Raw genomic sequence first — 24961 nt, 5'->3', positions numbered from 1 at the left:
TCAGACCATCATGCCAAAGAGTTCACTTTTTTTTAAGCCCAGAAGAAACATTACTGGAAAATCTATGCAAAATTAAAAGCAAGCATGCCAGACAGGCAGATGAAATCCAACTAAAGAAGGCAAGTGGATAAACAAACTGGACATAAAGGATAAGTTTAGGAGAAGAAATGCCTAAGAGACAAATGAAAGTTAAAGATTATGCCAATTATTCTTTGCTCTCTTACTGCCTCTACAATAGTTACTTTTCTCTCAGAGCTAAAATAATCTCATGAAAGCACGTAAGACTAAGAGGAGAACTGGCCAGCATTGTAGCAAAAGCATGGAAAAGGAGGATCTCATTATCACTGAATGGAAATAAATGTAATTTCTTCTTTTTTCTTGTAGTTCAGTTTAAGATGCTTGGTTCTACTGAAAAGATTCTTGGTCTTCCTGACACACACAATGGCTGACATTCAAACATGCGACAGTTACGTGCAGCAGTTTTTGCTAGACATGGAAAAAACATAATTCCCCTTTTCTTCATTTGGAAATACATGTGTAAAACTGAAATGGCACAGATCTGTCTGCTGCCACTTCAAAAACTGCTGCGCTGCCATCGTTCTTCTGCTTTCCAAAGGTTTTGAGATGGCAAGAAATATAAGAAACTACATGCCCTGAATCACTACAGTGTACACTTCCCAGAGGCTCTGGGGCTGATTCAGTCATATGCTCTGCTTCCATTATGCCATTCCAGCACCATGGAAACAGAATAGTTTAAATGAACTTTAAATGAAGTTTGAATAGTTAAAATGAAGTCCTAGTGTGACTGTTATGAATATGGTATGACTGTTTACTAAAAGTTACCAGCACCATTGCTCAGGTTTGTCATACACATATATTTCCATTTTTTGCACAGTTTCAGGAAAACCAACGCAAGCTTATATGTTTGTTTTTAGGGGTTTTGGGTGAACAGTGCGAGTTTTCCCATTGCGTGAGTGCATCAGGTACTTCCATTAAAAATGCTGGAAGTTCCAAAACCGTTATAAAAGGCATAGTAATATTTCAAGCTTCATGTGGTGTTTCTGAAACAGACAAATTCTGCGCCCCCCCCCAAATTCCCATGCACTGCCTTTCCAGAGGAAAAAAAAAAGAAGGTCACATCTGAGCCAGCTCACAAGTTTTGCTACATTCAACATCTTTGACACAAGAAGATCCAGTGCAGCTGGTGCATCATAAACCCTTTAACAGCTTGGAATTGTAAGATGATACGCAAGCAAGAGACAGATGCATAAAAATGGCATTCCCAGATGTGTCACTTAAGATTATCTTACATGACTACTTAGCATATTAGCTTTCTTAAAGGTTCTCATCCATGGGGTATCATAAGATGCAGCTCCATGCCCTCTCATATGACGTTTGAGGTATTCTGCCTATAATGCGTAGCAAGAAAGCAAGATCAGAAATGCAAACGATTACAGGATTAAAGCATGAAGTGGTGAGAAAGAACCAAGTTGAACTGAGGTCCTGGTGGAAAAAATTGTCATAAAAAATAGCAAGCATGTGCTTCAGACTGATCAGAGAATGTGACCATTGTATAAAATAGACCATTGTCTATTAATATGACATTAACTTCAAACCAGAAGATTCCTTTAAAGGCACAAAGTAGAAAGAAAGTGGCTGAAAGAAACTGAATGTCCATCTCATAAAGGATGGATAATAAGAGTCAGGTAAAAGGCTGCTTCTTTTAAAGCCAGTACCCAGAAAAGCTAAAAAAGAGAACATGGCTAATACCAGCCTTAGTATTTAAAAGATCTTGACACACTATAATTTTAAGGAGATCCCAACTACTGGCATTTAGTAAGTCAGTAGAAAAGTTTATTTAACAAAGAAATACCTTGCTTTGGGATTTAATTTCTACTTTAACACGCTCCCTTTAAAATATTCCCTTATTCCCTCATCTAGAAACAGTTATAATATTAGTATTAGTCTATAAGTTAATAGCATGTTTCTTTTCTCTCACTGCTTCAAAGTTTCACCAACTTTTTAATATTACCTGGCTAGTTAGTTTGGACACCTCCTTTGCCAGTTCAATATCTGGACGTCCCAACATGGTTACACCAATGCCAGCTTCTCCACGCTTTTTGTATTCAATCTAACAAAGAAAAAAAAAAGTATAGTTTAGTAGTGATGACTTTCCTTTTTAATTATTTTACTGACACTATTTTTAATAGTAAAATTTCTGCTAAAGAATTATACAGAAGACTTAAACACTTACATCACTAATTAACTTGGCAGCTTGAGTTGCTTTCTTAATATCTGGTCGATCTGCTATAGGTGTGTAGTGGAGCTTTGACTTGGCATCTTTCTTGTATTCAATCTAATCCGTGATGATAGACAGAGGAAAGAAAATTACTGAGGTTTGTTCATGAGGCATATACCTAGTAACGACACAGCAATGTGGCTGGGAAAGCGTATGGTGTTTTTTTAAAAATAATTTCACAAGGAATCGATTTGGGAATCTGTTTTTGCAAGTTGTCTACAAATGAAGAAATAAGCATGTGCAATTCTGTCTGTATCGGAAGGAATGAAAAAAATTATTAATCTGATTTGACCTAGATTATTTTAAATCCTACCATGTGATTAAGTAGAAATATGACTTTCAAAGAAATCCTTCATTTCAGTGCAATTTTACATTTGTAAATCTTTGCACTTTTGTCTTTCTGAATTACACCTGAACAAGGAGGCTGGGGTGAAATCCAGAAGTATATGAACTTTTGCTTTTGCCAGCTGACTTTGACGGAATTTGCTGAAACAAGCTACCTAATTCATGAAAAAACAAGACAAACTTACTGTACTCTGTTTTTTAGCAACTTCCATGGCATGTTTCACTTCGGGAGGCTCCAGCATGATAGAATAATTAGACTTGCCTTTCTCCTTCACGAACTTCTTTTTATAGTTTGTCTGTTAAGAGCAAAAAGGACCATGTGTGATTTTTTTAATTTCACATAGAGGTAAATGCTACTGAAACTTGGAAATAATCTCACTAGAAGCTGTTAAGACAGATAAAATGCAGTCTCCTCAGTCTCAAAATGTATGGTTTCCAGCTTGTTTGTCATAATTTGCACTTTAGATTACAAAAGCTTGCTATTTGGAGATACTGATTTGTGTTTAAACTGTGATCTATGAAAAATAAAATTTGAATTAAGGGCACCTGTTAGCACTCCAGCCTGTCACTTTTCTACAGAGTATTTCAACAGATTCCTGATAAAATGTGTCAGCTCTCTGTTAAGGTCTCATTCTGGTAAGAATTAATCTTTTCTGACTCCTTGGGTATTTTTCAATGAGATTCTAAATGTGTTGCATGTATACTAAAGCATGCAACAGTCTAATCAATTATAGGCAGCAGGTAATAATCTCCCTATAAAATGTTATCACACTAGTTACTTACCTCACTGACATTCTTGGTCACCTCTTTTACATGAGCAGTGTCTCGTGTCTCTGGCAGGGTTGTATAAGACCCATGTGGAAGCTGCTTCTTGCTATGTTCTTTGTATTTGTTCTGAAAGCACAGAATAAAAATAGGTGAAAAACAGCAGTGCAAGCCCCATCCCCCACATTAAAAGAATGTACTTAAAATGAACAAATAACTCTCCGATGTTTTACCTCAGATACAAGAGAGCTGACATTCTTAGCCAGGAGGATCTGAGGTGTATCCGGAACAACATGGTACGTTCCTCGAGCTTTGTTGTGCTTCTCTTTGTATTTTATCTAGCAGGAAGAAAAGATATCATTTTAAGCAATGTGTGTCTTGTCTTGTGGCAATTTAAAAAGAAATTACTATAGTTGTACCTGCTTGTTAGTGCAAAAGTTTGCAGAAAAGCCCACATTTTGATGTTTTCCAAGATAAATTCATTCCAGTCTACATATTTCTATAGCTCTCACTTGGAATTTTATTAATATATTGAATATTGAATATTAATATATTGTTAGCAATTATTAATGATACTTTGTGTTATGCACAAGTTATACCTGCAGCTTTTTTCATTGTTTTCTCGAGATACTATTTTCATTTCAATGCCAGGAATGCAGAGATATACAAGAGGTCTAGCGTGTTCAGGCAATGTTAACTTTGAAAATTTATTTAATCCACTAACTAGGCCAGTGACATTTACAAGACCAAATTTATTCAGATTTTGCCAATTTGTTAATGAAATGAACAAGTCAAATCAAATAATGAAGTGAGACTGAGAACAACTTTTCAAAGCTGCATTCTTAATCCATAATCCAATCATATTTCCATTAGTCTATGTAGCAAGTAAAGTTCTAGTAGAACAAAAAAAGTGAGTGTTTAAGTACTTACATCACTCGCCAAGATGGCATTATTTAAGGCCAATACTGTGTTTTTATCATCTGTGACAGAGAGTTTGCATCCCTTTAGGAATTCCCGGTCCAGTTTGTATTCATACTGCAGGAAGAAAAAAAAAAAAAAAAAGATAGAAGAAGAGAGTCTCAAATCTTCTACACCTTTTTTTTTTTTATTCTGAACATGAGAGATGGGGGGAAGGGGAGTAATCAGTCTGTTCTGATTTTCTTACATCGCTCTGTTGCAGAGATGACTTGGCTGCTTGAATAAAGTCAGGCCTATCAGCAATCCAGTGCCAATGAGCCTTGGCTGCTTCATATTTTTTCTTATAATCCAGCTGTTTATAGTGAAACAAGAAAAAAAGAAGTTAATTGGAAGTTGTGTACTTCACACATGACATTCATAGAAATGCAAATTCTCTTTTGGTCTGTAACAGTTAAAGAGAGAAGAGGTAAGAAAGTGCATCTACATTAGAATAGGGCTTTCCTCTGAATTCTGTACAATCCAGTGGGAGTCCCTTGACTCTAGTTTTACCACTACTAGGTGGAGAAAAGAATATGAATGACTGAAAAGATGTCATGGCTTTGAAGAAGGTGATTGATTTCAGTTCCTTGCCTATTGAAGTGGATGTCAGACCACCAATAATAGAAAATACAGGAGAGCTTCCCATGAAGCGCTCACTTTCTCTACAAGAACATCATCACAGATGATGTTCTGGGACAGTTATGTGTGTCTCAGGAAAACAGAGGGGGATGAGAAGAACAAGTAGATGTGTGACATACAAGGACCTCAAGGACAACTTGCAAGAGTGAGTACTTTAGGATAAAATAAATTAAAATATATTTTATTCAAGCAGCATAAGAGTTAGAAGCAATGTCCAAGCTCAAAAAAATTTAATGGAACTGAAAATAATTTCTCATGGTCTCCATTGCTAGTCACAAACACTATCCATAATAAAATTAAAGTATTAATAAAACTGAACTCACATTGCTGTTTAGCTTGTAAGCATGCCTTGGAGTCTTAATATGAACTGAATCTGCTATGACATTGCAGTGAGATTTATTCCTCTCATACACTTCTTTGTATTTCAGCTAAAGAAAAACAAACATAAAAAATGTTTACAAAGATAATATCATTGTCAACAAGAAAAGCATCAAAATATGAAAAACATAGTATTAAAAATTGCTCCTGTCAAGATAAAATCTTAACAGAAGAAAATGAAACTGAATCAGTGCAACTCGGTATCAACCATCTGCCTGAAAAAAGGGTCCTCTTCAGCAGCAGTTCTCTTTAAATAGAAGATGTAGCAGGTATAACTCACCATGAAGCACAGACTAAGATTTAACAAACTCTGCACATGAACAGTAATTCTGCCTGTTTCTAGTTTTTTGCACCTAATAGAAATGCTTGAAAGCAACTTATCTTCTGAGAGGCCACGTTGAAAGCTTTCTGAAAATTCCTTTATAGAATCTGAAATTCAGTGCTCAGTTTGGAACTGAAAAAATGTATTTCAATTCACAGATCACTTTTGAACATCTTTGTCTCTTAATGATCCACATTAGTATCTGGATAACGTGGTTATTTTTTCCTCCGAGATTTACTCATTGTATAGATAATCCATGTAGCATCTGAATGACTTTCACACTACTTATTCTCACAGTACTGTACTGAGTTACAGAAGTGCTAGTATTCTCATTTTATTTATGGATATCTAAAGAACAACAATACAGAGGTCAGACAGAAAGCCTAGGGTAGGAAGAGGAGTTAGGACCAGGACTACCAAATCCTATGATATTATTCTATCCACTTCATCTTCCTTTCTCTCTCTCCTTTTTAGCCTTTCACTGCCCCATAACCAAAACACATATTTATCAGAATATCAGAATATTTACCTTACATATTCACAATATCCATAGAAAAAATGAATAAACACAGTAATGTATTAAGTACCTTATTCAAGGCTCCACAAAAGCCACTAGTCAATACAGGAAGAAAACCCAGAAACAAACTCCCCAAACCCATGCTTTAAATTAGATAACAGTTCCATCTCACAGCTTTTATTACTAATGAGGGCTGCTCTACTCAACAAAAATGTTCCAAGAGCTACAGAAGAACGTTACACAAAAAAGCTTCCTGAATACCTTCATACTCTATTGTGTTTTTTGAAAAAGCATTAAGTACACTGGGAGTTTTACATTCAAAACCAATACACTCTAACAAGAAGCTATTTTTTAGTGACAGTGCTACATTTGAGTTAAATGTATTGCATCTCAAAGTAAAAATTTAATTATGTGTCTTTTTGATACCACAAACAAGATGATTTACTTACATCACTTATTCTGTCCTTGACCTTGCGCACATGCAATAACATCGGTGTATCATGGATTGTGGTGTAGCCTCTAGGCTTCGCTTTGTTATATTCCAATTTGTAAATAATCTGAAGATACAAATTGTAGATTATATTATTTCTTGGCATTCTTGGTGTCAATTGGAAAAAATCAAGATGAGAATCATTTTATAATGGACTACTGAAAATGCCATATTGTTAATTATCGCACTCCAAAGGTCAGAATTCAGAGAAAGAATATGCTTGAAAGGGAGTGACCACACTTACATCACTAATCTGTTTGTTGACTTTTGTAGTCCTTAAGTGTTCTGGAGTGTCCACAACTGTAGTATACTTGTCCTTCTTCTTTTCATACTCCTTTTTGTATTGAATCTGGTGATTGGAAAAGAGTGTATGTTACCCACACAAACTAAGCTCTTCAGGACCTATGTTTATATTCACACATAAAATTGCAAAATCCTTCCACCAAAGTCAATGAAAGCTAAATGAGCTAAATTTTGCAAACCCCTTATTTGCCTAAGAGGATGCCTATCTATTTGTGTGATTAATTTTACATTTATTTCACTGAGTGTAAAGCTTCACTTCTATCCTAAATCTCCAAGATTGAGCTAAAAAAAAAAAAAAAACAAACAATCTCAACAGATCAGTGACTTCTAAAATTCGTAAGTGGATGATATCTCATTTTTAAATATTCATCAAATTCAGAGAAACATAAAAGATCTTTACACAGTAGAAGAAAAAAACATCCAGTGAATACAACATAATGCCAGTCTATTTTAAAGGCTTTGATAGCAGAATTTGTATCTTGATAATTTCTTTTTTTAAATATCATCTTGCCCTTCTTAGGACTCTAAAGCTGTTTTCACAGATTTCAGTGAGAAAATCACTGTACACCAAGAATGATAATTCATTGTAGACAGCCTGAGGGCAGGTGGAAGAGGTTAGAACACATTTTTTAAAAAGAACTTTCATGCTCTATCTTGTATGAGGAAATAAAAACATGCTTTTGAAACAGGACTATGACAGATAAAATAAAAAATGTATATACAAGAAACAAATCATAACATGAAGTCAACTCAGATAATCATGCAGGTTAGGCAGAGTGCTTTTTCTTCAGACTCAGACTTACCTGCAAGGAGTTAGTAATGAGATAATAGAAATCCACAGAAAAAATGAACAAAAATGTCTAAATAAAGACCTCTAGTACCGTATTACTGAAGAATTTTATTACTTGCATGAACAGTAACAAAGAACGCCCCTCTCCCTCTCATGTAATTGTTTTCTGCTGTTGCATTTCTAGTTTATAATTTAAATGTTATCTGGCCCCATCGGGAATCATTTTGACCATTGAAAAAGAGTAAGGTTACTGCTAGCAACTGTGATTTCAGAGCAGAAATAAATATGTATCAGTTATTTAATAAGCCACATTTTCACCCAACTGGTACAACCAAAATATATACGATGGAATCCAGATTAAATGAAGGTAGAATATGGAAAATAAATTATACACAATAATATCAGAGTCATTATGGGCTTTCTTTTACATCATTAGAAATACAAATATGTTAGGCTCTTTGTTCTGTATGAACAAATAGATGAATCATACTTACTTCCTAGTTTCTGATTCTTATTAGAACTGGCAAAAGGAAAGAGTATTTTTTTTTTCCACAAACTGTATTATATGACTGCAGGAGGACTGCCTTGCTAGACTTGCTTAAGTAGTGAAAGAAATTGATAAAAACATGATTTACTACAGATCTCAGATCTGTATCTCAGCACAATCTGACACCATTCTCAGGCAGAGTGGTAGATAAACATTGTAATCTACTCGCAAATTACTCCATCGTGTTCATACTGAATTAAGGGACTTGTGTTATGAGGGGTGGCCAGCCCAAGAAATGGTGGCAGAATGAGAATTCGGTTAGGAAAATATCAGGAAGAGCTAATATGCAGTATCTTAGATGTATGGAAAATCATTCTTTATGTAAGTATGCGAAATATTATATAGAAGTATATATAACACTTATTTGTAACAAAAGGAGAAAATGGAGGCAAGATGAGCCTGAGCTGAGTGATCTCCAAGTTACAGTAAATATTGTTTCAGATATTCTGTTTTTGAAAATATTTTATCATATCCAGCATTAAGCACTTAGACAAAACTCTGGAGTCTGATATCCATACAAACGCAGAGAACTCCAGTCATTAAATATTAGAAGTCCAAGCAGCTGAATTGTATATATAATGCATCCTACAGCAGCAGTTCTTCCTGTTACTTGGCTCCATAGGTATGTGTTGTAGAGTGCTGTCAGCATACCTGGCCTCAGAATTTCATTACATCCATGTTGCAGGAGCATCCTGGCAAAGGATTTATAATTTTTTTCTGTTCATGCAAATGGCAACGAAGCACCGAAGAGCTTTGTGAACACCACAAACAACAACACTTAGAGTGGAGAGATTTAGGCGTGTACTATATGTATTCATTCAGATGGGCATACAACCTACTTCTATATAATTAAGAATGTCAAGAGTATATATTAAAAGATTTGCATACTATCCCATTATGGAAATCGCAAAAATATTTTTGGGGAGACAAGAGTAAATTATAGATTAAGGTGAGGGCACTCAAAAGTTACATATGTCACTGTTGTTTGAGTAAAGGGCAAGAAGATAATGTTTGTAAAGGTCATCAAAAGAGAGGTAATATAAATACATGATAAAACATGCATTTTTTAAAACCTCTCCAATGACTTCAAGAGGCATTAGATTTCTGATGTCAGTTGATGCACACTATATGAAAGTACATACAGCAGAGATTAGCTCACTCAAAAAGTCCTAATTCTTTTTGGGTGGCAAAACAAAGACTCTGATGGACAGAACTAAACCATCACATCATCACAGGTGAAACCTCTGATACCGCCAGCTACAGACACTCCACACAGACAGAGCAGACACTTTCTGCCAGCACCAGCCCGTGCTCCTACAGTACCTGACTGCTCAGAGCAGTCCCCCACTTGGCCAGGAGGTTCCGAGGATCATCCACAATAACACTGTACTTGTCTTTGAGCTTCTCATAGGCAGCTTTATATAATTTCTGTTCAGAATAGCATAATACAGTGCAATAAATTAAGAGAGTGAAGACACAAATAGATCATAGTTCTAACCATTGAAATCTCTTTACATGGACTATTACAAGGCTGGGATTGAAGTTCATATCCAAAAGAGAAAAATATATTAAAAAAAAAAAACACAGAGAAAATATTTCCAAATAGTATACACATTTCTAAATTTCCACTGGAAGGCCTAATCTACAATTTAAAGATGCCTATATTCTATCCCCGCCACTCTTCAATAAACCATTTTGTAACTTACTTTCTTTGTGAAAAATAAGCGCAGAAGCAACTTGGTATGGAACTAGATTCTTGATTTGAGTACAAAGAGAACACAATGAGATGCAAGGGTAAAATACAACTTTATACTATCCCCAGACATTTTGTAAGTAAAAACTCCAATCCCTCATCACAAAAACCATCATTTACAGAGATGACAACATTTAGGCAAGTTCATTTCAAGATATGGAGTCCCTGTTCCTAAAATTTTACTCCTTTATTTTTCTCATATTAAGTTTTCCCTTATTTGCTCTACCAAACTACGAGAAGACTGAATACTAACAATCTTCCATAACAAATTCTGGTTCACTGCTTATCAAACTGAGTACAAAATTATAGTGATGGTACCGGAATGGTATCTCTTGTGAAACAGTTTTTCTTACCCAGAAGAGATAATACTGATAGGTAAACAATGTAACATAACGTCTGGTGAAAAATAATAAAATACCAAGATGTGAGAGTCTAAATATATGCTGCTTTAATGAAAAGCTTCAGAGTCTAGTGTTGTATGCCAGCTCTAAGCTGATGAGAATTACCTAGAACCCAGTGCTTTTCAATGGGCTTTGGGTGTACAGCACCACTCTTAGAAACTCCACTGGAGATTTTAATCTTAAACCCAGGGCCATTCATTAACCCCATTGGCTACTGTGTTGTTTTTATTGTTTCTTTAGCACTGCAGGAAAAAGTAAGAAAAAGTAAGGAGTAGAGTGGGAGAATTCAAGGCAAAATATCTGAAATGAAACAGAGCTATGGTAACTTTGGACATAATGCCTAACACTGATGAAGTTTTTCTTCAATGTTTCAGGAAAGCAATTGTGATTCACATGACTATCAACAATCAATGTTACTAAGCAAGCAGCATTACTTAAGTAGCATTTATTTACCAGGCAGCAAAGGAGAAGTTTCTTTGCAATGACAAAGGGGTCAGGATTTTGCTTTTTAGGTACTGTAAACCAGCCCTGTCCTAATACTCAGACAGACAATAAGAACAACCCTGTCTTGCATGATTTTAGTCTGACCTTAAGACATCTTTACACCTGAATATATTACACACACACTTACCACTTCAGTATGAGACTCTACAGAAATCTTTAACACTTACCCCATCCATCAGCTGAGTTGCATACTTAAAATGCTTATTAATTGGAGAGTCAGCTACATACTTAAAATGAGACTTAGTCTTCTCAAATATCTCCTTGTACTTACACTGGAGCAAAAAAAAACAAAAAAACATTCCAGTGTTAATCCAAAGAAGGGTAAGGCAATGAAAACATATGATTTTAGAAACAATCTGCAGCAAAACCATGGTAGAATTATTGTATATGTGCATTTAATGTGTCAACAAACAAAAAATAGTTTGCAGGATGGAAATAATCACATCAAGAAAAAACCAGAAATTTCAGATCTTGATAATTTTAATGCTAGAGTTAGACTCACTAGAAAAATTATTATGGACCTGATAGCTTTGCAAGGAACAGAGGGGCTCAGTAAAAGACCATTTTGCCTCTTTTTTCTTTTATAGTAAGAACAGAAAGTTTATTAAGTTCTACCATGAGTTATTCATATCAATGTCTAGGTCAGAATTGGATACTGCTATAAAAAATTTATCTACAATAAAAGGAAACATCAAAAAAACATTTAGCAACAATTCAGACTGTTTTACTTACCCCACTGTAGAGCACCTTATTTTTCTCTGCCAGAGCAAAACCTGGAGTATCCCATACGTAGCAGCCAGTGCCTCTGAGCCATGATAAGTCTTCCTTGTATTTAACCTTTAGAAAAGAAGTAAAAGGAATCTGTTTTAAGCAGCACCAAGTGGTAGCTGATCAATGCTGAAATGGCACCTTAACACAAGGTGTAGTCAACAAAGCTACATCTATTATTATTCCATTATAAAATAAGTTACGGTTACTCATACTTTTCTGATGGACTCAGATTATTCACATACGTAATCCATCACTAGCTACTGGAGTTCCTGTGTGAATTAAAAAACATTTATTCTTGCACCATTAAGGGGTTATTGTATATGTACAATTAAAGGTTGTTATAGGGTTAACAAACAAATTAAGCAAATGCAGCTGAAATGAATTAAGATGGTTCTGTTGATTTCAAAAGAAGGGCTGCAATCTTAGCCACCTGATTTGCTCTGTCATTTCACAGATCTGCCAGGTGAAAGTGTAAATCACTTTAAAAAAATCTCAGCTGCCTTCCCTTTCTCAAGAAATAAGATTTGGTTTTAATTTTGGAAACCTACTTATAACTTTCAGCCTCTCACATCCAGGAACTATCTGAACTCACATCACTAATAGCATCTGTGACTGCGCGATGATGGTAATGCTCCGGACGGTCCGGGATCGATCTCCAGATTCCTAGCTGGCTCATATAATTTTCCTTATATTTCACCTACAAAGAAAGTTGAAGAATGAAGTAAACCAATTTGAGAGCAGAACACTCTAGACCATGCAGTTTCAAGACATTCCTTTTTCTGAAACATCAGAACTAAAACAGTGGAAATGAGATTAACTTGCATTCACCTTTGTAACATCAAAGGCAATCAAATCTATAATATTCCAGAGAAGGAGAGAAGCTAGTATTAATAGTGCTGATCATATTTTTCTCATTATTTGACACACTTAAATAGAACAATAGCATAAATGGCATAATCTAAGTTATTAAATGACAAACACTAGTTAGGAATGAAAATGTTGTATACATACACTGCTAATGTCATCGGTGACCTTTCGATGATAGACAATATCCAAAGCATCTTTCACTGTGTGGTATTTGCCCTTAGTGTTCTCAAAGGTTTCTTTGTAGCGCAACTGGTAAGAAAAATAAGGTGTAAGTAATACATATCCATCAGGAATTGTTTTAGCTAAATTTCCTACCTCTTAGGAATGACACCCAGGCATATGCTGCTGTCCAACATCCTCATGTGAGCCCTGAGGAATTTTAAGTGGCTGCAATTGCCTACAATCAATTGCAATTTGACTGAGACTTATGGTGAAAATTAGAGAGAAAAGGAGTTGGTATATCTAGGGCACCATTTCATCCTATTCACTTTCAGACTGAAGACTGAGGAAAAAATATCTGTATATCACAGGGCTACTTTCTAGAACAATGAAAGTGCCACTTTTGGCATAAAAAACCCCTACTTGTCCCTTCTTCCACGTCCTGATCTAAAAGAAAGGAGAAAGATCATTCCAGTCTTTGGAGAAAGAATTTCTCAGAGGAAAAATTCAGATGTGCAAAAGAACTGGGATGCTCCTTTGCAGTATTTAAAAATCAGTCTTAAGAGACACTAATCACTAGAAGAAAACACCAGCCCAGCACAAATCCTTTCAGGATACAATGTGCAGTCTGAAATATATAGCAAAGATCTCCTGAATGAGTACAGTACTCTTAGCCATTGCCTTAAATCACAAATCACTATTCCATGATTGAAGGAAAAATCAATTCCACCTTAATAACCTTACGTGCAGCAGTTCAGGTAATTTTTCTCTCTAAACTTCTAAATTAAAAAATGAGCACATTCTCAGTGATGTGCAAGTTTAATTCTAACACAAAACTGAGGTGAAAATATCTGATAAAAGGTATTCTATCCTGGCTCCAGCATCAATCCTTTCACTCCAGTCTGCACTATTTGGAGATTTCATATGTAAGCAATTTACTTTAAATCTGTTTTTCCTTTGTTGTAAGACCACACTTCAGTGCAATGGAAAATGAATTATTATAAATGAAAAAAAGCATTACAGTGACATCAAGTAAAAACTGAAGAATCTCTGTAATATCAAATGGAAATGTACATGCCAATGGGGTGACCTAGTTTATGACCCACACTGAGATATTCTGTGCTTTGCATGCTTGTTCCCCCTCAATCCTTTTTCTGTTTTTTTCATAAAGAAACCAAGAAAAAGCAGCAGTGAAAGTGTTCATAGAATACATACGTCACTGGCATTCAGGTACGCTCTCTTGGCTCTGATCAAGATTGGTGTGTCAGGGACAGGTGTGTATTTGTCCTTCATCTTCTCATACTGGGTTTTATACTTTTTCTAGGAGAGACAGCAAAAGGGAAAAGTTATACCTTTAATCTTAGAAGCATTTGCTAATCTGGTGTTATGTTAAAGCCCAGGGGTGCCACACCAAGTGCATAAAGTCTTTCTTGCAAAGTGCTTCTGTCAAAACTTTGGGAAACAAGCTCAGCTCTTTCTAGGTCTTCCTGGTCTTGCAGCCAGTGTACCTCAGATTCTGCAAACAAGCACTTAGAAACAGGTATTTGATAAAATACTAAAGCGTATTAAAAAAGTATACTCTTTTACCACAACTTATAAAGGAAATGCGGAACTTAAATGAAGGGTAAACAGATTGAAGCCTTGAAACTATCACTAAAATTAGAAATAAAGCTTCTAAACAGTTCAGCATAGTGGTACCAAACAAAAAACCCAAATATCTTACCTCACTGACCATGTCCTTTACGTGCCTAGCATGTGTAAAAGCTGGAGTCTGGCCACCAGCATGATGATGTGGTCTCTCTTTTGTGGCAAGTTCCACATACAAGTACTGCAGCAAGAAGAAAATAATAATAATAATAAAATATACATTTCAAGTAAGTTTTACTTTATCTCTCTGAAAAATGACTGTAAATTCACAGTGTATACATAGCCACACAATATACCCCAGGAAATAATGATGTGCCCTTTCCTCTTCCGTACTGAGTTCATACTCTTGATATTCTGTAACTGCCAGCAACATGCTCACAAACCAAGTAGTCAAATGCATGTGACATTAAAGACCTCTCTGCCCTACATCCAGCCCTAGCTTTAGAAAAAAGCATCCATAAAGTCTGGTTTTCTCTGTGGGGAGTATTTTCGTTTTGTTCTGCAAATTTAAAAATTCCACAAGATTTGTAGCTAATAACTCAGATAATGTAAAGAAATGATGATGAATAAAGGTAGATGGATAAAGATATTTATTCTCCTGACAAAGTCAGAGTTTCAGAGAATCTGAACAGAACCGTATTAGGGTCCAATGCCCTATTTCAGATGGATAAAGCTGAACGTGTCCATTACACAGTCATGGTCAACATGAAAATTCATAGCCACTTAAAAATGAGCAACAGTCACTTTAAACATCCTCTCTAAGAATTCTACATTGCTTTGAAATGGCCTGGAAAGATTTTGCTGTACTTTAACAGCATTTTAAGAGGGATCCCCTGATTGTTTCTTTTATCAATACAAATTTTTCACCTGGCTCTGTATTTTTTGTCCTTGCTTGGCTCTTAAGAAGTCAGGTGTATCAAGGATGGAAGTGTATTTTGTCTTCAGCTCCTTGCCTGCAGCTCTGTAAACCAGCTGGAAAAAGACAGGTCCATTAATTATTTCTTCTGTTACATATGTTCATTTAGCAGCTGAACAATCACAGCTTTACAATTATAACATCTCATGTATTTCAGAAAAAACAGTGAGATGGTCTGAGCTTAACTATAGCTAATAAAGATGTGCAAAAATAATATAGAACTTACCTCACTCAAATGGGTTTTTAGTTCCTGAACAGTCCTGTATCCAGGAGTATCTAATACCACATTGTATTTAGGCCACATCTTCTTTGCAGTATCAGTGTATATATAATTAGACTGGAAAAAGAAAAGCAGTATTACTTAGGAAGCTTTCATTATTCTTGGTGGTAAAGAAAATTTTACAGTGTAACCTAACAGTGCTTTGAAACAACTAACTAGCTGCACAGCAAGAAATTCTATCCAATGTCTTTACTCATTTTCATATACTTAAAAGCATGTAAATAAATCAGTCATTGTAATACATGGTTCTCAGAAAAAAAATCTTACCCAAAGCTTACGCAGGTGACGAGCACGGACCATATCGGGAGTATCATACAGGAAGCAACCCAAGCCCCTCAACCACTTCAGATCCTCTTTGTATTTATTCTATGAGGCAATTAGAAAAACAAAAATCAAAAGTTAGCTTTTGGGCTAATTTCATTAATCAGTACCTAAACACAGTGACAAAGCATTTATCTATTACAGAATAGAATGCAAATGATAGAAGTCAAATTCCACTTTCAGTATAAAAGTATTAGGCCTGTTGTATTCAAACACCAGGTTTCTTAACAGAAGTTGCTTACATCACTTGTGATGTCCCCAACATAGCGGCAGTGCAACACCTGAGGAGTGTAGGGCAAGGAAATCAAGTGTCCCTGCATCTTAAAGAGATCTGACTTGTAGATCAGCTGAAAGACAAAGAAAAAATAGCATTTCACATATTTGGTCATGCTGAATATTCTAAATCTCTGCTGGATTTTAGGTTAGAAAGACACATACATCACTGACAGCTTCCTGTGTTGCTCTGACTTGACGGATTTCTGGTGTGTCTGGAGTGGTATGAATCTTGTCCTTGTACTTGTGGTATGTTGCCCGATACAACCTCTGTATCAAAGGAGACAGCATTCTACATGTTAAAAACTTAAGCAAGCAGTTTGGCAGAGTGCAAGTACTTCTCTTTTAAGGGCAGTTTTTTTCCTAGGTATTGCATAACTACCAGAGAAAAGGGAGCAAACATACTATTTTCTAACCAGGCAAAAATTCTCCCCAATTGTTTTTGATAGCAGCATCTCTAACACACGGGGAATCCGAGAGTCTAATTCTACAAATATGTATGTTTAATTTTTGTCTTATTACAGCTAATGATCAAAGAAGTGAGTACATATATATAAAACTTAAAGCTATTGAGACCCAATGTCATACAGATACAATAATTTCTATGTAACTTTAATCAAATAGCAACAGATTGGTTAATAAAATTAGGCTGCAACTGATTTTATATTATGGTAACAGCTTTACAGGATTACAGAAAGTTAGTGGTATCAAGAACCTTAAGTAGCCATACAGTCCAACTCTGGATCAATGATCCCCTGCCATTTCTGATGGATATTTCAATAAACTGCTCTTAAATGCCTCAAAGAACAGGAATCCTACAACCTTCCCAGTCAATATACTCTCATTATTCATATTTTGGGCACTACATATAGAATTGAAAGCAAATACATGTATTTACTGTACCTCATTGATGGCTTGATTCACTTTCTTCACATTTTCAAACCCAACATCTTTAGGTCCCAGAGTATAGCCTTTAGCTTTCATGTGTTCATAGGCTTCTTTATATTTCAGCTATAAAGTAGAAAAAGGAACAAAAACATACAGAAACCAAATCTGATTGTGATTCTACTTACACCACAGTTCTGACAGTAATTTATGTAGCATAAAGAGCCAGATATTTTGAGATAAACAAGCAAGACATAACTACATCAGAATTAAATACACTACACGTCATCATTATTTTTGCCTTTCTCATGTGGCCCAAGATTAATAGTGTTTTAAATTTCTCTTGCATCTATAATAAGGTATTCACATCTACCTGAGGAAGTTTGTATTTTGATAGCAATTGCTTCAGATAATTATAGGGTTTGGTAATATTTAAATTCTGTTAAGGCAAACATTATTAATGTTGGGGCTTGAGCGCACTAATAAGATCTAATTGCCCTGACTAGCCACATCTGGGATGTCAGGCCTTGCCTGAGCTGTGTTATAAGTGCATCTGCCTTCAGCCCTGTCTCCTCATTTCCTGGATGGACACTGGTCCTGTGTTAATGGTAGCTTGTCTCCAGCTCTGTCTCCTGGATTTACCTAGGGCCTATGTTGTAGGCAGCCTGTCTCCAATCTCTGCTCCGTTTCCCACAGCTCCTGACTGGATCCCCCTGGACAGGCCTTGGCCCTGGCTCCTCACTTTATCTGGGACTGTTGATGCAAACTGGTATCAGCACCCTGCTCTGCCCACCCCATCCAGGTACAGCAGGACTTCACCCCGGCTGAGGAGGTTGGTGCCTACATTGCAGTCACCCTCAGTTCCCATCTTAGGCATCCACATGGAATTACCCCACTCTTGTTGCTCTCTGAGAAGCTATCTCCTATCCGAGAAATAACTGTCTCAAACAGTTGGTGTGCTCATACAGGGTGGGCATCAAATATTCCCTTGCAACTCGTGTTGTAGAAGGATTTAGTAGATGACTTACGTCGCTACCAATGTACTGGACGTGTTTAGCATGCTGAAAGCTGGGGGTGTCTGTGGGGAGGCTGTATCCAGTAGGCAGAGCATTCACACCAGCCCAGCGATACAAATTCTGCAAGAGAAGAGAGAGAGCTTGTGACAATTGTGTGTAATATTTGAGAGTATTCATTAGCTGCATAGGAAATCTCTTAATCACAATTGGCAAAAGACTTCCCCCATGTCTGCATTTTAATGTGTATTTGTAGCTTAAATGAGGACATTTTCCCACTTTCATTTTAGAGCTGTGAAATCTAGCTTCTTTATCTGAAAAACTGAAGACAGACCCTAACTTTTAAAAAATTTGCTTTGTGACTGTCAAACTCTGCGGACCCAAAAGTTTGACACTTACTTCACTCTGTATTTTGTTCGCATGATATGCCCGCTCCAAATCTACCGTTTTATCCGTAGGAATCATTTTGCCTTTAACATTGTGTATATATTCACCACGATAGACAGCCTGAGAAAAAGAAAAATTAATTACAGGAAGGTCATAACTGTGCTGTTCTCTCACAGTATGTATTGCTCGCATACATAAAGGATGACAGTTTTTTGGATTTAGGCAATTAATGATCTTACCGACTGTGTTCTCGTACTTTAATAAAGGCATAAGCAATGAGTTGTACGTAACCAGCAATGATTAAATGATTAAACTAATATCATAAGTCACATTTCTAGAACTTGTAAGGTAATGGCATATGCAATACTGGGGATGTAGGGTGATACAAACACTTACTTCACTTAAATTCAAGCCACTGAGGACATTTTGGACATAGACGGGAGTGTCCATGACCACAGTGTAGTCGTTCTTCATTTGTTCTGCCTTAGATTTGTACTTAATCTGCAGAGAGAAATTCAAGAGCTTTAATTAGTAAGGCTAGTCATTGTTAATTTATTATATTTACTATTTATTTTATTACTGAACTATTCTATTACTGAACCAGCACTTAAACAGAAAGTATATTGAAATTAGGGCTGAAAGAATGAACGTAGCACCTTACTAGATAAAAACAGCTGATAACTTTTATCAAGGAATCAGGAAACGTCAATACTCATCCACAGAATAGACATATGTACCATATGATAAATATCCAACATACTTCTGATACAGAAGTTATGAAGGGACATACATTCTCAAAAACCACAGTGGTGATTCTCCCATTTTAATGGCTTAATCCCAAACTAAGGATCTGTCATAAGATCTTCAGAGGAGAAAAAGAAATCATAAAATCAACATCAAAATACTATTTTTTAATATGAATTCTGCATCATTTCTGCTTTACTTCAAGGGTTCTGAATAAAGAATTACTGTTTTAAGTGCTTTTTTGAGAAGACAAGTATTTAAACATATGCTTAATGCTTTCCGGAGTGGGATGTAACCTGATAACATCTACTTCTAGAGTATCAAAGCTTAAATAACCATATATGGTTATTTAATGAACACTTCAGTAGAGAAGGATATACAATATTTTCCAGAATCTATCTGGAATAAAGATAGCAAAGATTTAGTGAAAAAAATAAAGAAGTAAAACCAGTGTAACCACTCACATCACTGCGAAGATCGTAGGCATGTTTGGCATGGAGAATCTCAGGTGTGTCCCAAACAAAGCAGCCAATGCCCTTCAGCCAGTTAAGATCATCCTTGTATATCACCTAAGGTATCAGAGCAAAGCAGCAATCTGTAAGACTTCCACTAGGATCTAACCCCTTATCACTAAAATCAGTCTGAAACACAACTGTCAAACGATGGCAAGTAAGGTTTCCAGTGTTTTGACTTCTTTTGGTTTGAGGAAATCAAAACAATTCCTTTTGGAATTTAAATAATTTTTCTTCATTGCTTCAGTTTGGCCCGCAAATAAAAAACCCCAATGATTTAAAAAAAAACTACTTGCATATCCTACTGGGCAATGATTTACTGAGAGATCACCAGCCTCTATGCAAGGCAAGTGCACAGACGCTTTGCACCACCAGGGTTTTCTCAAACTTCCAAAGTTTCCACACCTTATGCAATGAAATAATAAAGGATGATTTATAGACAGGGATGGCCGAACTGGTAAAACTGTAATGTTATGACCCAGTGCCTACAATGGAATTGTGCACACTAAGCCACATCTCAACTACACGCTTATTGCCAAGTGTTATGAAAAAATGATACAGGTGATGTTCAGCACTGCATAGTGCAATGGATTCAAGTGGCAACTTCAGAGTGCTCCAACCAAATTTTTGCGAAATCATTTCTGCTAACAGAACGTAAATGCAAGAATCTTTTTAAAAAGTGAGCCACAAACACATGATTTGTGAACTTACATCGCTGACTTGATCAGTAACTTTTCGAACATGGGCATTCATTTGAAGATCTGGTAGACAGATCCATTCATGGAGATGTGTGCGGTAATCAATTTCGGTGATTTTCTTCTGTGCATCCTTAGCAGAAATTATGTCTACCATGTCTGGAATAATGTGGATTTTGGCTTTATTCTTTTCATAGACTTCCCTGTACAGACGCTGCAGAGTGAAAGCAGTACATTAATAATGCTGACAAACAGTCTGAAGCATCAGTGTTGATAAATTTGAAGCAAAATTATTGATATTTTCATGGAATGTTAGTGGGAGAGCAATCACCGTGGTTATGACTAAAATTTACATCTTGCCTGCTGTAAAAATAATTTGCAGAACCTTAACAAGGATGGTAAAATATGTTTTGTCAAATTTTCATTATACTCACGTGTTAAAAGGAGGTAGACTATGTAGTGCTTCATTTTATACATAAACACATTACAGCAAAGATTTAGCTATGGAGGCAATTTAACAGTTAGGTCGCAAGCTTGAAAAGACATTCGTAGGTGTATTATAGAATTTAGCAAATACTGAACACTGCCAAAGGCATGTGGAAGTATGATATCTGAATGAAGGCACGTGGATTCTCTGAGCAGCCTCTTCTGAGATACATATGGTTTTATCAGGAAAACACATATCAGAAAACAACACTTACATCAATATTAAGCTTTCCAACTCTAAGGCACCTTGCTGTATTGGGATCATCCTCAACACCTCTGGGCAGCGTGTACAGTGCTTTAAACTTGTCATATTCTTCTCGGTATTTTACCTAAGCAGATGCAAAGAAAGGCAACAAATAACTGACTCCAATGAATCAATTGTATTTTTGGAACAAAAATCACCAGTAAGCAAAATATTGAGTTGAGTCCAACAAGCAGAGAAAGCGTTTAAAGCAGGATCTTGGGATTCTATTTTATTTTAAATGGCAAAGAAAGCACATCATAACTATCATGTTGTAAAAATATCAACAGCTGACTAGAAGACTTCAAAATAATGTAGAATAAGCTATTTAAAGGAAAGAGCTGGAGCAATAAAGAAAGATATCCATGATGAGAGTGGTCTCATAAGCCTCAGTTCAGTAAAGCATAAGATTATGTTCTTTGATACTTGGTAAAGCATTTTTTAAAGTCATTTGGTGTTTTTAAAGTCATTTGGTGTCTTTCTGACCTGTATGCTTACACAACAAAAAAAACATAACCAGAAATTTCCAAGAAACAGTTTCTATTACTATAAGATGTGACATTTTTTCCATGAAAACAAGCGGCAAAGGACTGTCTAACTGTTACCCAAATTATTACCACAGAAAACTGATTGTCTACAAGATATATATTATATCTAATTAAAAATAGAAGATAATTGTAAAAAACCTTTTTTGTACCTATCGTATATGCAAGGTAGGAAGGATTTCATTGCCAGAATTGATGATTTGATTAAAAAAAAGAAAGTATTTTATTTACTTACAATACTAGCATTATGCTTCAGTTCTTTTGCACGTGCTAGGGATACAGCATCAGAGGGCATTATATAGCCAGTAGCTTTCACTTTTTCCCAGGCTTTCTTGTAGATATTCTATGGGGAAATAGAAAGTCTCTGTGAGTAGAAAAATTACTCTCCTGGGTAATAACCAACGACCAATAGAAAACAAAAGCCCTTCTGTTTTAATTTATATGTTGTAACTACTACTTAATTTCAAGAGGCTGTAAAACAGTCTAATCTTGACAGTGCACATAAAGGGTGACAAAAAAGCTTTCTAACTATTCATGTCCATTCTCATACAAGGTCTTAATTTTGTTTAGGTGCAATTTTCTTCAGGGAATCCATTTATTAATGCATGTGTTTTGACAAAACTGGAACCATAGTTAGAAATGCGCCCTCTGCCTGAAATACAGCATCTTCCCCACACTTAAGCAATGTAGAGGGCTATCACTGGCTTTGATAGGGTCCATATTTGGATGTTCACCTTCAAACAGACTGAACAAAAAAAATAAAACAAAAATCCCATAGTAGCACCTTAAGAGAAAAAAAAAACAATGTAGAAACACTTACGTTGCTAAAGAGATGTTTCAAATTTTGAACTCTTTCAGAATCCACTGTTTCAGTCACAGTTGTATACTGGTCCTTAGTTTTGTGATATTCTTGCTTGTATTTCACCTGTAAGATGAAAGACAGATTTAGTTAACTTGTTTCAATTCTCAGAGGGAGCACAGGGAAAGACCTGAGTAGAAAAAGTGGGGAGACTCACATCACTAGCATTTATACCACTCTGCACTGCAGTCACATAAAGAGGTGTATCAGTGACAACACCAAAGTTCTGAAGATTCTCTTTTCCTGCAGCTGTGTATTTTATCTAAGGAAACAAAACAAAACATTAATGCTGAAAATGACCAGGAAATTCCCTGCCAACTTCCTTTAAAATCAGTTCTGGACAACTGAAGCCCAGGATTACGGCCCAGTTCAGACCAACTTTAAAAGCAACAGGCCATAGAAAACAAATACTTAATATATAGCCAGGATGAACTAAAGAATAATGAAAACTGCACATCACTGTATAGCATGTAGTAGGCTAAGAGTGTAACCAGCAAGGCACGAGACACTATTTTCCCAACATAAATGTCTCGCTGAGGTATCTTGTGCACAGGGTGGCATACAGAAAGGCAAAGTGTCATCTTCTGTTAAAAACCACTGTTCAAAATCTGCTGTCCTTCCATTCTCCTAAGTTTTTGGCTCCTTCCATAACAAAAGTGATGATGTCTCTACTGAAAGAGTGTATTATAATAGTTTGAACAAATTATTTCTGGTGTAATAGGAATTCATTCTGCTCTGGACTAGGACAGGTGTCAGTCCCAGTGAATCATAAATAGAAGGAAAAAAAAAATCTTATAAATATTTACTTATTTGAGGAAAACATGCTTACTTGGCTCTGAAGGTCATAGGATTTTTTCGCATGCAGGATTTGGGGAGTATCCCAGACATAACATCCAATTCCCTTCAGCCAATTTAAGTCATCTTTATACACCACCTATATGAAAGAAAACAGACTAATAAGTTAGGAAGAAATTTGCCCTCTGCTTAAAGAAAGTAGTATTGTTTCATCTCTATATTCAGTATCTTCCACTTGTGCAAACTCAGTGCAGAAGGTTCCCTCTGAATCTGAACCAGGCTTATTCAGTAACTCCAATCTATTTGGAAATTTAAATGTCAGCACAGAGAAGCCGCCCATCTCACGGCTTGACTGAATGATTTTTACCCAGAGGATTTGCAAGGGAAACTACACCAATTAATTCAGCACAGTAATATGCCAGGCAATTAACACATCAGCAAATTTTATTAGGAAGATTGGTTGGCCCAAGTTGAGATACTGTTGACTATGTAATGTGAAAAAGTGTTGTGGTTCGGTGTGCCATTCACTCAGCTCGGACTCTGTGGACTGACACAACCCCAAATGAACGAAGAGAAGTCTTTTTCCAGACCCATTCCACCCCATGTGGGTGCTGTCCTGGCTCCTGTGCAAATTACAACATTCCCAATTACAATATGTAACGATTGCTGCAGCGCAGCAACATTGGGACTGTACCATGGTACATCCCCCTCTCTCTGCATGGGCCAGATGGCAAGATTGCTATAGTCTCATCCAGTCAGAGAGAGATTAAGTGATGACAGCTGTGACCTTTGGGAAGGTTTCATAAATGTTAACTTAAAATTTTTCCAATTTACAAAAGAATGATAATAAACAGACCATAAAAACATCCCGAAGAATAATGTAAACATGTAATTTTCGGTACTATGCTACTAAGCAGTCTAAGACCATGGTTATTAATTTCATATTTAAATACTATGAAGATATTTGAAACTATTTTATATTTAAATACCTTGAAAAAATTACATGAAAGGCTACTAAAATGTCAAGTAAATAAATGAAACGCATACATCACTCAAAATTTCCTGGGCTTTTCTGGCTTGAATAACATCATTTTCTTCAGGTGAACAATTCCACTGATGGAGGTAAATCCGGTATTCAAGATCGCTGAGGATATACTGGCACTTCTTGGCTAGCACATGATTCATCATGTCACTTGGAATATGGACATTTGCTTTGGTATCTTCATAATTCTTTCTGTATGCCAACTAAAACAGAAAGATTGGGGAAAAGGTGAGAAGACATAACAGTGTTTTTCTGCATAATTTTGACTCTAATAGGCTACAGGTTATAATGTAATCTGAGGCATGCTTGCTGGATTTAGTAGCTAAATTCCAATGGGATTCAATAGGATGAAATCTTAACTTCAATATTGATCACCATTTATTCTGATTAGGTTCTAGATTTAACAGCTGGTGAGAAAATTAACAAGACTTCAAGATAAAAAAGTCACATGCTACAAACATGTTTTTCATCTAGTTAAAACTCTGTCTGAATGAAGAGAGAATATTTGGGATT

The 24961-nt window shown here is 36.0% G+C and overlaps 1 protein-coding gene across 1 annotated transcript in view; it reads right to left on the bottom strand.

Moving 5' to 3' along the window:
- NEB (nebulin) overlaps window positions 1–24961 on the bottom strand; it is a 157666-nt gene that overhangs the window by 31836 nt on the left and 100869 nt on the right. Inside the window, exons 98-131 of the mRNA XM_074828481.1 lie at window positions 24454–24651; window positions 23441–23545; window positions 22769–22873; window positions 22573–22677; window positions 21988–22095; window positions 21182–21295; window positions 20497–20694; window positions 19738–19842; window positions 18926–19030; window positions 18542–18649; window positions 18158–18265; window positions 17148–17255; window positions 16410–16514; window positions 16214–16318; window positions 15918–16016; window positions 15597–15707; window positions 15322–15426; window positions 14531–14635; window positions 14023–14127; window positions 12793–12897; window positions 12374–12478; window positions 11743–11847; window positions 11178–11282; window positions 9676–9780; window positions 6957–7061; window positions 6672–6779; window positions 5329–5433; window positions 4575–4679; window positions 4340–4444; window positions 3643–3747; window positions 3428–3538; window positions 2830–2940; window positions 2255–2356; window positions 2033–2131 (exon numbers count right to left, since the gene is read on the bottom strand). Coding sequence (XP_074684582.1) covers window positions 2033–2131; window positions 2255–2356; window positions 2830–2940; window positions 3428–3538; window positions 3643–3747; window positions 4340–4444; window positions 4575–4679; window positions 5329–5433; window positions 6672–6779; window positions 6957–7061; window positions 9676–9780; window positions 11178–11282; window positions 11743–11847; window positions 12374–12478; window positions 12793–12897; window positions 14023–14127; window positions 14531–14635; window positions 15322–15426; window positions 15597–15707; window positions 15918–16016; window positions 16214–16318; window positions 16410–16514; window positions 17148–17255; window positions 18158–18265; window positions 18542–18649; window positions 18926–19030; window positions 19738–19842; window positions 20497–20694; window positions 21182–21295; window positions 21988–22095; window positions 22573–22677; window positions 22769–22873; window positions 23441–23545; window positions 24454–24651 — 3783 coding nt within the window. The remainder of the gene's footprint in view (window positions 1–2032; window positions 2132–2254; window positions 2357–2829; window positions 2941–3427; window positions 3539–3642; window positions 3748–4339; window positions 4445–4574; window positions 4680–5328; window positions 5434–6671; window positions 6780–6956; window positions 7062–9675; window positions 9781–11177; window positions 11283–11742; window positions 11848–12373; window positions 12479–12792; window positions 12898–14022; window positions 14128–14530; window positions 14636–15321; window positions 15427–15596; window positions 15708–15917; window positions 16017–16213; window positions 16319–16409; window positions 16515–17147; window positions 17256–18157; window positions 18266–18541; window positions 18650–18925; window positions 19031–19737; window positions 19843–20496; window positions 20695–21181; window positions 21296–21987; window positions 22096–22572; window positions 22678–22768; window positions 22874–23440; window positions 23546–24453; window positions 24652–24961) is intronic.

This window comes from Strix aluco, chromosome 6 (genome assembly GCF_031877795.1).
Source record: "Strix aluco isolate bStrAlu1 chromosome 6, bStrAlu1.hap1, whole genome shotgun sequence".
Lineage (NCBI taxonomy): Eukaryota > Metazoa > Chordata > Aves > Strigiformes > Strigidae > Strix > Strix aluco.
The sequence above is the reverse complement of the archived record's forward strand: the minus strand, read 5'-3'. Positions and strand labels throughout refer to the sequence as shown.